Here is a 12,900-nt window from a genome sequence, read left to right on the forward strand (position 1 = left end):
TGGTGGGATATGTAGTATATAATGTATCCTGTTGGATGGTGGGATATGTAGTATATAATGTATCCTGTTGGATGGTGGGATATGTAGTATATAATGTGTCCTGTTGGATGGTGGTACTGGGATATGTAGTATATAATGTATCCTGTAGGATGGTGGTACTGGGATATGTAGTATATAATGTACCCTGTTGGATGGTGGGATATGTAGTATATAATGTATCCTGTTGGATGGTGGTACTGGGATATGTAGTATATAATGTATCCTGTAGGTTGGTGGTACTGGGATATGTAGTATATAATGTAACCTGTTGGATGGTGGGATATGTAGTATATAATGTACCCTGTCGGATGGTGGGATATGTAGTATATAATGTATCCTGTTGGATGGTGGTACTGGGATATGTTGTATATAATGTATCCTGTAGGATGGTGGGATATGTAGTATATAATGTATCCTGTAGGATGGTGGGATATGTAGTATATAATGTATCCTGTTGGATGGTGGTACTGGGATATGTAGTATATAATGTATCCTGTAGGATGGTGGGATATGTAGTATATAATGTATCCTGTTGGATGGTGGGATATGTAGTATAAAATTTACCCTGTTGGATGGTGGGATATGTAGTATATAATGTATCCTGTTGGATGGTGGTACTGGGATATGTAGTATATAATGTATCCTGTAGGATGGTGGTACTGGGATATGTAGTATATAATGTATCCTGTTGGATGGTGGGATATGTAGTATATAATGTATCCTGTTGGATGGTGGGATATGTAGTATATAATGTATCCTGTTGGAAGGTGGGATATGTAGTATATCATGTATCCTGTTGGATGGTGGGATATGTAGTATATAATGTATCCTGTTGGATGGTGGGATATGTAGTATATAATGATTCCTGTTGGATGGTGGGATATGTAGTATATAATGTATCCTGTTGGATGGTGGTACTGGGATATGTAGTATATAATGTATCCTGTTGGATGGTGGGATATGTAGTATATAATGTATCCTGTTGGATGGTGGGATATGTAGTATATAATGTATCCTGTAGGATGGTGGGATATGTAGTATATAATGTATCCTGTTGGATGGTGGGATATGTAGTATATAATGTATCCTGTTGGATGGTGGTACTGGGATATGTAGTATATAATGTATCCTGATGGATGGTGGGATATGTAGTATATAATGTATCCTGTTGGATGGTGGGATATGTAGTATAAAATGTACCCTGTTGGATGGTGGGATATGTAGTATATATATAAAGTATCCTGTTGGATGGTGGGATATGTAGTATATAATGTATCCTGTTGGATGGTGGGATATGTAGTATATAATGTATCCTGTTGGATGGTGGGATATGTAGTATATAATGTATCCTGTAGGATGGTGGTACTGGGATATGTAGTATATAATGTACCCTGTTGGATGGTGGGATATGTAGTATATAATGTATCCTGTTGGATGGTGGTACTGGGATATGTAGTATATAATGTACCCTGTTGGATGGTGGGATATGTAGTATATAATGTACCCTGTTGGATGGTGGGATATGTAGTATATAATGTATCCTGTTGGATGGTGGGATATGTAGTATATAATGTATCCTGTTGGATGGTGGGATATGTAGTATATAATGTATCCTGTTGGATGATGGGATATGTAGTATATAATGTATCCTGTTGGATGGTGGGATATGTAGTATATAATGTATCCTGTTGGATGGTGGGATATGTAGTATATAATGTATCCTGTTGGATGGTGGGATATGTAGTATATAATGTATCCTGTTGGATGGTGGTACTGGGATATGTAGTATATAATGTATCCTGTTGGATGATGGGATATGTAGTGTATAATTTATCCTGTTGGATGGTGGTACTGGGATATGTAGTATATAATGTACCCTGTTGGATGGTGGGATATGTAGTATATTAATGTACCCTGTTGGATGGTGGGATATGTAGTATTTAATGTATCCTGTTGGATGGTGGGATATTTAGAATATAATGTACCCTGTTGGATGGTGGGATATGTAGTATATAATGTATCTGTTGGATGGTGGGATATGTAGTATATAATGTATCCTGTTGGATGGTGGGATATGTAGTATATAATGTATCCTGTTGGATGGTGGTACTGGGATATGTAGTATATAATGTATCCTGTAGGATGGTGGGATATGTATTATATAATGTATCCTGTTGGATGGTGGGATATGTAGTATATAATGTATCCTGTTGGATGGTGGGATATGTAGTATTTAATGTATCCTGTTGGATGGTGGGATATGTAGTATATAATGTACCCTGTTGGATGGTGGGATATGTAGTATATAATGTATCCTGTTGGATGGTGGGATATGTCGTATATAATGTATCCTGTTGGATGGTGGGATATGTAGTATATAATGTATCCTGTTGGATGGTGGCACTGGGATATGTAGTATATAATGTATCCTGTGGATGGTGGGATATGTAGTATTTAATGTATCCTGTTGGATGGTGGGATATGTAGTATATAATGTATCCTGTTGGATGGTGGGATATGTAGTATATAATGTATCCTGTTGGATGGCGGGATATGTAGTATATAATGTACCCTGTTGGATGGTGGGATATGTAGTATATAATGTATCCTGTTGGATGGTGGTACTGGGATATGTAGTATATAATGTATCCTGTAGGTTGGTGGTACTGGGATATGTAGTATATAATGTACCCTGTTGGATGGTGGGATATGTAGTATATAATGTACCCTGTTGGATGGTGGGATATGTAGTATATAATGTACCCTGTTGGATGGTGGGATATGTAGTATTTAATGTATCCTGTTGGATGGTGGCACTGGATATGTAGTATATAATGTATCCTGTTGGATGGTGGGATATGTAGTATTTAATGTATCCTGTTGGATGGTGGGATATGTAGTATATAATGTATCCTGTTGGATGGTGGGATATGTAGTATATAATGTATCCTGTTGGATGGTGGGATATGTAGTATATAATGTATCCTGATGGATGGTGGTACTGGGATATGTTGTATATAATGTATCCTGTAGGATGGTGGGATATGTAGTATTTAATGTATCCTGTTGGATGGTGGCAATGGGATATGTAGTATATAATGTATCCTGTAGGTTGGTGGTACTGGGATATGTAGTATATAATGTACCCTGTTGGATGGTGGGATATGTAGTATTTAATGTATCCTGTTGGATGGTGGGATATGTAGTATATAATGTATCCTGTTGGATGGTGGCACTGGGATATGTAGTATATAATGTATAATGTTGGATGGTGGGATATGTAGTATATAATGTATCCTGTTGGATGGTGGGATATGTAGTATATAATGTATCCTGTTGGATGTTGGGATATGTAGTATATAATGTATCCTGTTGGATGGTGGGATATGTAGTATATAATGTGTCCTGTTGGATGGTGGTACTGGGATATGTAGTATATAATGTATCCTGTTGGATGGTGGGATATGTAGTATATAATGTATCCTGTAGGTTGGTGGTATTGGGATATGTAGTATATAATGTACCCTGTTGGATGGTGGGATATGTAGTATATAATGTATCCTGTTGGATGGTGGTACTGGGATATGTAGTATATAATGTATCCTGTTGGATGGTGGTACTGGGATATGTAGTATATAATGTACCCTGTTGGATGGTGGGATATGTAGTATATAATGTACCCTGTTGGATGGTGGGATATGTAGTATATAATGTACCTGTTGGATGGTGGGATATGTAGTATTTAATGTATCCTGTTGGATGGTGGCACTGGGATATGTAGTATATAATGTATCCTGTTGGATGGTGGGATATGTAGTATTTAATGTATCCTGTTGGATGGTGGGATATGTAGTATATATGTATCCTGTTGGATGGTGGGATATGTAGTATATAATGTATCCTGTTGGATGGTGGGATATGTAGTATATAATGTATCCTGTTGGATGGTGGTACTGGGATATGTAGTATATAATGTATCCTGTAGGATGGTGGGATATGTATTATATAATGTATCCTGTGGATGGTGGGATATGTAGTATATAATGTATCCTGTTGGATGGTGGGATATGTAGTATTAATGTATCCTGTTGGATGGTGGGATATGTAGTATATAATGTACCCTGTTGGATGGTGGGATATGTAGTATATAATGTATCCTGTTGGATGGTGGGATATGTAGTATATAATGTATCCTGTTGGATGGTGGGATATGTAGTATATAATGTATCCTGTTGGATGGTGGCACTGGGATATGTAGTATATAATGTATCCTGTTGGATGGTGGGATATGTAGTATTTAATGTATCCTGTTGGATGGTGGGATATGTAGTATATAATGTATCCTGTTGGATGGTGGGATATGTAGTATATAATGTATCCTGTTGGATGGCGGGATATGTAGTATATAATGTACCCTGTTGGATGGTGGGATATGTAGTATATAATGTATCCTGTTGGATGGTTGGTACTGGGATATGTAGTATATAATGTATCCTGTAGGTTGGTGGTACTGGGATATGTAGTATATAATGTACCCTGTTGGATGGTGGGATATGTAGTATATAATGTACCCTGTTGGATGGTGGGATATGTAGTATATAATGTACCCTGTTGGATGGTGGGATATGTAGTATTTAATGTATCCTGTTGGATGGTGGCACTGGGATATGTAGTATATAATGTATCCTGTTGGATGGTGGGATATGTAGTATTTAATGTATCCTGTTGGATGGTGGGATATGTAGTATATAATGTATCCTGTTGGATGGTGGGATATGTAGTATATAATGTATCCTGTTGGATGGTGGGATATGTAGTATATAATGTATCCTGATGGATGGTGGTACTGGGATATGTTGTATATAATGTATCCTGTAGGTTGGTGGTACTGGGATATGTAGTATATAATGTACCCTGTTGGATGGTGGGATATGTAGTATTTAATGTATCCTGTTGGATGGTGGCACTGGGATATGTAGTATATAATGTATAATGTTGGATGGTGGGATATGTAGTATATAATGTATCCTGTTGGATGGTGGGATATGTAGTATATAATGTATCCTGTTGGATGTTGGGATATGTAGTATATAATGTATCCTGTTGGATGGTGGGATATGTAGTATATAATGTGTCCTGTTGGATGGTGGTACTGGGATATGTAGTATATAATGTATCCTGTTGGATGGTGGGATATGTAGTATATAATGTATCCTGTAGGTTGGTGGTATTGGGATATGTAGTATATAATGTACCCTGTTGGATGGTGGGATATGTAGTATATAATGTATCCTGTTGGATGGTGGTACTGGGATATGTAGTATATAATGTATCCTGTTGGATGGTGGTACTGGGATATGTAGTATATAATGTACCCTGTTGGATGGTGGGATATGTAGTATATAATGTACCCTGTTGGATGGTGGGATATGTAGTATATAATGTACCCTGTTGGATGGTGGGATATGTAGTATTTAATGTATCCTGTTGGATGGTGGCACTGGGATATGTAGTATATAATGTATCCTGTTGGATGGTGGGATATGTAGTATTTAATGTATCCTGTTGGATGGTGGGATATGTAGTATATAATGTATCCTGTTGGATGGTGGGATATGTAGTATATAATGTATCCTGTTGGATGGTGGGATATGTAGTATATAATGTATCCTGTAGGTTGGTGGTATTGGGATATGTAGTATATAATGTACCCTGTTGGATGGTGGGATATGTAGTATATAATGTATCCTGTTGGATGGTGGTACTGGGATATGTAGTATATAATGTATCCTGTAGGTTGGTGGTACTGGGATATGTAGTATATAATGTACCCTGTTGGATGGTGGTATATGTAGTATATAATGTACCCTGTTGGATGGTGGGATGTGTAGTATATAATGTACCCTGTTGGATGGTGGGATATGTAGTATTTAATGTATCCTGTTGGATGGTGGCACTGGGATATGTAGTATATAATGTATCCTGTTGGATGGTGGGATATGTAGTATTTAATGTATCCTGTTGGATGGTGGGATATGTAGTATATAATGTATCCTGTTGGATGGTGGGATATGTAGTATATAATGTATCCTGTTGGATGGTGGGATATGTAGTATATAATGTATCCTGATGGATGGTGGTACTGGGATATGTTGTATATAATGTATCCTGTAGGATGGTGGGATATGTAGTATTTAATGTATCCTGTTGGATGGTGGCAATGGGATATGTAGTATATAATGTATCCTGTAGGTTGGTGGTACTGGGATATGTAGTATATAATGTACCCTGTTGGATGGTGGGATATGTAGTATTTAATGTATCCTGTTGGATGGTGGCACTGGGATATGTAGTATATAATGTATAATGTTGGATGGTGGGATATGTAGTATATAATGTATCCTGTTGGATGGTGGGATATGTAGTATATAATGTATCCTGTTGGATGTTGGGATATGTAGTATATAATGTATCCTGTTGGATGGTGGGATATGTAGTATATAATGTGTCCTGTTGGATGGTGGTACTGGGATATGTAGTATATAATGTATCCTGTTGGATGGTGGGATATGTAGTATATAATGTATCCTGTAGGTTGGTGGTATTGGGATATGTAGTATATAATGTACCCTGTTGGATGGTGGGATATGTAGTATATAATGTATCCTGTTGGATGGTGGTACTGGGATATGTAGTATATAATGTATCCTGTTGGATGGTGTTACTGGGATATGTAGTATATAATGTACCCTGTTGGATGGTGGGATATGTAGTATATAATGTACCCTGTTGGATGGTGGGATATGTAGTATATAATGTACCCTGTTGGATGGTGGGATATGTAGTATTTAATGTATCCTGTTGGATGGTGGCACTGGGATATGTAGTATATAATGTATCCTGTTGGATGGTGGGATATGTAGTATTTAATGTATCCTGTTGGATGGTGGGATATGTAGTATATAATGTATCCTGTTGGATGGTGGGATATGTAGTATATAATGTATCCTGTTGGATGGTGGGATATGTAGTATATAATGTATCCTGTAGGTTGGTGGTATTGGGATATGTAGTATATAATGTACCCTGTTGGATGGTGGGATATGTAGTATATAATGTATCCTGTTGGATGGTGGGATATGTAGTATATAATGTATCCTGTTGGATGGTGGGATATGTAGTATATAATGTATCCTGTTGGATGGTGGGATATGTAGTATATAATGTATCCTGTTGGATGTTGGGATATGTAGTATATAATGTATCCTGTTGGATGGTGGGATATGTAGTATATAATGTGTCCTGTTGGATGGTGGTACTGGGATATGTAGTATATAATGTATCCTGTTGGATGGTGGGATATGTAGTATATAATGTATCCTGTAGGTTGGTGGTATTGGGATATGTAGTATATAATGTACCCTGTTGGATGGTGGGATATGTAGTATATAATGTATCCTGTTGGATGGTGGCACTGGGATATGTAGTATATAATGTATAATGTTGGATGGTGGGATATGTAGTATATAATGTATCCTGTTGGATGGTGGGATATGTAGTATATAATGTATCCTGTTGGATGTTGGGATGTGTAGTATATAATGTATCCTGTAGGTTGGTGGTACTGGGATATGTAGTATATAATGTACCCTGTTGGATGGTGGGATATGTAGTATTTAATGTATCCTGTTGGATGGTGGCACTGGGATATGTAGTATATAATGTATAATGTTGGATGGTGGGATATGTAGTATATAATGTATCCTGTTGGATGGTGGGATATGTAGTATATAATGTATCCTGTTGGATGTTGGGATATGTAGTATATAATGTATCCTGTTGGATGGTGGGATATGTAGTATATAATGTGTCCTGTTGGATGGTGGTACTGGGATATGTAGTATATAATGTATCCTGTTGGATGGTGGGATATGTAGTATATAATGTATCCTGTAGGTTGGTGGTATTGGGATATGTAGTATATAATGTACCCTGTTGGATGGTGGGATATGTAGTATATAATGTATCCTGTTGGATGGTGGTACTGGGATATGTAGTATATAATGTATCCTGTTGGATGGTGGTACTGGGATATGTAGTATATAATGTACCCTGTTGGATGGTGGGATATGTAGTATATAATGTACCCTGTTGGATGGTGGGATATGTAGTATATAATGTACCCTGTTGGATGGTGGGATATGTAGTATTTAATGTATCCTGTTGGATGGTGGCACTGGGATATGTAGTATATAATGTATCCTGTTGGATGGTGGGATATGTAGTATTTAATGTATCCTGTTGGATGGTGGGATATGTAGTATATAATGTATCCTGTTGGATGGTGGGATATGTAGTATATAATGTATCCTGTTGGATGGTGGGATATGTAGTATATAATGTATCCTGTAGGTTGGTGGTATTGGGATATGTAGTATATAATGTACCCTGTTGGATGGTGGGATATGTAGTATATAATGTATCCTGTTGGATGGTGGGATATGTAGTATATAATGTATCCTGTTGGATGGTGGGATATGTAGTATATAATGTATCCTGTTGGATGGTGGTACTGGGATATGTAGTATATAATGTACCCTGTTGGATGGTGGGATATGTAGTATATAATGTACCCTGTTGGATGGTGGGATATGTAGTATATAATGTACCCTGTTGGATGGTGGGATATGTAGTATTTAATGTATCCTGTTGGATGGTGGCACTGGGATATGTAGTATATAATGTATCCTGATGGATGGTGGGATATGTAGTATATAATTTATCCTGATGGATGGTGGGATATGTAGTATATAATGTATCCTGATGGATGGTGGTACTGGGATATGTAGTATAGGAGAGGGACAGAAAGAGGGTTGGAGAGGGACAGAAAGAGGGTTGGAGAGGGACAGAAAGAGGGAGAGAAAGAGGGGAGGACAGGGAGAGAAAGAGGGGAGGAGAGGGAGAGAAAGAGGGAGGGAGAGGGAGGGAGAGAAAGAGGGGAGGAGAGGGACAGAAAGAGGGAGTGAGAGGGAGAGAAAGAGGGGAGGAGAAGGACAGAAAGATGGAGGGAGAGGGGGAGAATAGCACACCACTCCTACTTCAAAGAGAATGGCAAGATGATGATGATGACGAGGGTTAATGGTGATGACGAGGATGGTGCGACAATCGGCTGCCATGTTGATATATTGATACTTCAACCTCCCTCCCCGTCAAAACAACCAAATTATGCTCAGCTTCTCTTGAATGTCTCCCCTCAAAAATACATGTTTGCACTGAGAAGAAGGACAATAAAGAGGTCTTTTATCAAGAAAAAACAACCTGCTGTTTCCTTTCACCCAACTGTATATCTGTCATTTGGCTTTAAAAGGCAGACATGCCCCTTTTGGAAATGACATTCCTGTGTCTGTAATGATGTGTGTCCTTATCCAACCTCCTGCACACTCAGGTGAGCTGTGTGAGAGAGGAGTCTATGGACGACACACTCTATTTACCATCCACACAAACTGAGAAGGGAATATGTATGTGTGTTTGTGTAGCAGGGTCTGTGTGTGTGTGTGCGTGTGTGAGAGGCAGGGTGTGTGTGTGTTTGTGTGTGTGTTTTGCTATTGACAACTTAAGAGTGTGCCACTCGCCCCCCCCCCCCCCCCCTGCCCCCACACACACACACTCCCCCCCCCCTTCTCTCTCCACAGTTTATTATAGAGTAAGACTCATACAAAACAGGGTGATGTCAAAGTGGACCGCTGCATTATTCAATAGGGAAGTGGATGAGAGCAGAGGCAAGAATGGAGAAGGATGGTGCCCTTAAAAACTGATCTTAGGTCAGATGGTGCCCTTAAATACTGATCTTAGGTCAGATGGTGCCATTAAATACTGATCTTAGGTCAGATGGTGCCATTAAATACTGACCTTAGGTCAGATGGTGCCATTAAATACTGACCTTAGGTCAGATGGTGCCATTAAATACTGATCTTAGGTCAGATGGTGCCATTAAATACTGACCTTAGGTCAGATGGTGCCATTAAATACTGACCTTAGGTCAGATGGTGCCATTAAATACTGACCTTAGGTCAGATGGTGCCATTAAATACTGACCTTAGGTCAGATGGTGCCATTAAATACTGATCTTAGGTCAGATGGTGCCCTTAAATACTGATCTTAGGTCAGATGGTGCCCTTAAATACTGACCTTAGGTCAGATGGTGCCATTAAATACTGACCTTAGGTCAGATGGTGCCATTAAATACTGACCTTAGGTCAGATGGTGCCATTAAATACTGATCTTAGGTCAGATGGTGCCCTTAAATACTGATCTTAGGTCAGATGGTGCCATTAAATACTGACCTTAGGTCAGATGGTGCCATTAAATACTGACCTTAGGTCAGATGGTGCCATTAAATACTGACCTTAGGTCAGATGGTGCCCTTAAATACTGATCTTAGGTCAGATGCTGCCCTTAAATACTGGTCTTAGGTCAGATGTTGACCTTAAATACTGATCTTAGGTCCGTTTTGTGGTTTCCCCCATAATGGAAGGGGGTTTTGTGATTGACCCCCCACACACAAACAGCCTGTCTGTACACTTACCAACACATTGGGGCAGGGGGCTATCCCAGGCTCTCCTCTCCCCCCTCAAACAGGTCAGGATCTGGGGTCCCTTCAGGGTGTATCCTGGGTCACAGCTATAACACACGGTGCTGCCAGCGAAGTGACCCTTATCTTCTCTCTTATAACCAAACTGAGGAACACCTGGGTCCTCACACTTCAACAGATCAAAACCTGCAGGACGGAGAGATAAAGAGAGAAGACGGAGTGATAGAGAGAGAAGATGGAGGGATGGAGAGAGAAGACGGAGTGATATAGAGAGAAGACGGGGGGATAAAGAGAGAAGACGGAGGGATAGAGAGAGAAGACGGAGGGATAGAGAGAGAAGACGGAGGGATAAAGAGAGAAGACGGAGGGATAGAGAGAAGACGGAGGGATAGAGAGAAAAGACGGAGGGATGGAGAGAGAAGACGGGGATAAAGAGAGAAGACGGAGGGATAGAGAGAAAAGACGGAGGGATGGAGAGAGAAGACGGAGGGATGGAGAGAGAAGACGGAGGGATAAAGAGAGAAGACGGAGTGATAGAGAGAGAAGACGGAGGGATGGAGAGAGAAGACGGAGGGATAAAGAGAGAAGACGGATGGATAGAGAGCGAAGACGGAGGGATAGAGAGAGAAGATGGAGGGATGGAGAGAGAAGACGGAGGGATAAAGAGAGAAGACGGAGTGATAGAGAGAGAAGATGGAGGGATGGAGAGAGAAGACGGAGTGATAGAGAGAGAAGACGAGGGATGGAGAGAGAAGACGGAGAGATAAAGAGAGAAGACGGAGGGATAGAGAGAGAAGACGGAGGGATGGAGAGAGAAGACGGAGGGATAGAGAGAGAAGACGGATGGATGGAGAGAGAAGACGGAGGGATGGAGAGAGAAGACGGAGGGATAAAGAGAGAAGACGGAGGGATAGAGAGAGAAGACGGAGGGATGGAGAGAGAAGACGGAGGGATAGAGAGAGAAGACGGAGTGACGGAGGGATAGAGAGAGAAGATGGAGGGATAAAGAGAGAAGACGGAGGGACGGAGAGAGAAGACGGAGGGATTGAGAGAGAAGACGGAGAGATGGAGAGAGAAGACGGAGGACCAAAGAGAGAAGACGGAGGGATAGAGAGAGAAGACGGATAGATAAAGAGAGAAGACGGAGGGATACAGAGAGAAGATGGATGGACAGAGAGAGAAGACGGAGGGATGGAGAGAGAAGACGGAGGGATAAAGAGAAAAGGCGGAGGGATGGAGAGAAGATGGAGGGATAAAGAGAGAAGACGGATGGATAAAGAGAGAAGACGGAGGGATAGAGAGAGAAGACGGGGATAAAGAGAGAAGACGGAGGGATAGAGAGAAAAGACGGAGGGATGGAGAGAGAAGACGGAGGGATAAAGAGAGAAGACGGAAGGATAGAGAGAGAAGACAGGGGGATAAAGAGAGAAGACGGAGGGATGGAGAGAGAAGACGGAGGGACAAAGAGAGAAGACGGAGGGATATAGAGAGAAGACGGAGGGATAGAGAGAGAAGACGGATTAAATAAAAGTTGAGAGGAAGGAGTGTGTGTGTGTGTGTGTGTTACTCACTAGTAAAGTGTAACTGGAAGCCCTTGCTGGTGTTCTCTGCGTTGCTGATGAACTCCAACCACATTGAGCTGGATGTGGAGTTCAGAGTGTTGTCCTGCAGCTCAGTCCCAGAGAAAACACCCAACAGACGAGCCTGGTTACTATTACCATCAAAAACCTACAGGGAGAGACAGGCAGACAGAGGGAGAGAGAGAGAGGGAGACAGAGACAGAGACAGAGACAGAGACAGAGACAGAGACAGAGACAGAGACAGAGACAGAGACAGAGACAGAGACAGAGACAGAGACAGAGACAGAGAAAGACAGAGAGAAAGAGAGAGAGAGAGAGAGAGAGAGAGAGAGAGAGAGAGAGAGAGAAGGAGATGGACATTTTTAAATCAACTATACTGCCAATGTTTGAAAGTAATATATACAGTGGGGCAAAAAAGTATTTAGTCAGCCACCAATTGTGCAAGTTCTCCCACTTAAAAAGATGAGAGAGGCCTGTAATTTTCATCATAGGTACACTTCAACTATGACAGACAAAATGAGGGGGAAAAAATCCAGAAAATCACATTGTAGGATTTTTTATGAATTTATTTGCAAATTATGGTGGAAAATAAGTATTTGGTCACCTACAAACAAGCAAGATTTCTGGCTCTCACAGACCTGTAACTTCTTCTTTAAGAGGCTCCTCTGTCCTCCACTCGTTACCTGTATT

The 12,900-nt window shown here is 40.4% G+C and overlaps 1 protein-coding gene across 1 annotated transcript in view; it reads right to left on the bottom strand.

The window, feature by feature from the left end:
- The window catches only part of LOC109883181 (CUB and sushi domain-containing protein 2-like), an 899,659-nt gene that overhangs the window by 320,624 nt on the left and 566,135 nt on the right, over positions 1-12,900 (bottom strand). Inside the window, 2 exon segments of the mRNA XM_031794932.1 lie at positions 10,629-10,816; positions 12,202-12,358. Coding sequence (XP_031650792.1) covers positions 10,629-10,816; positions 12,202-12,358 — 345 coding nt within the window.

The sequence above is a fragment of the Oncorhynchus kisutch genome, linkage group LG17 (genome assembly GCF_002021735.2).
Source record: "Oncorhynchus kisutch isolate 150728-3 linkage group LG17, Okis_V2, whole genome shotgun sequence".
Classification (NCBI taxonomy): domain Eukaryota; kingdom Metazoa; phylum Chordata; class Actinopteri; order Salmoniformes; family Salmonidae; genus Oncorhynchus; species Oncorhynchus kisutch.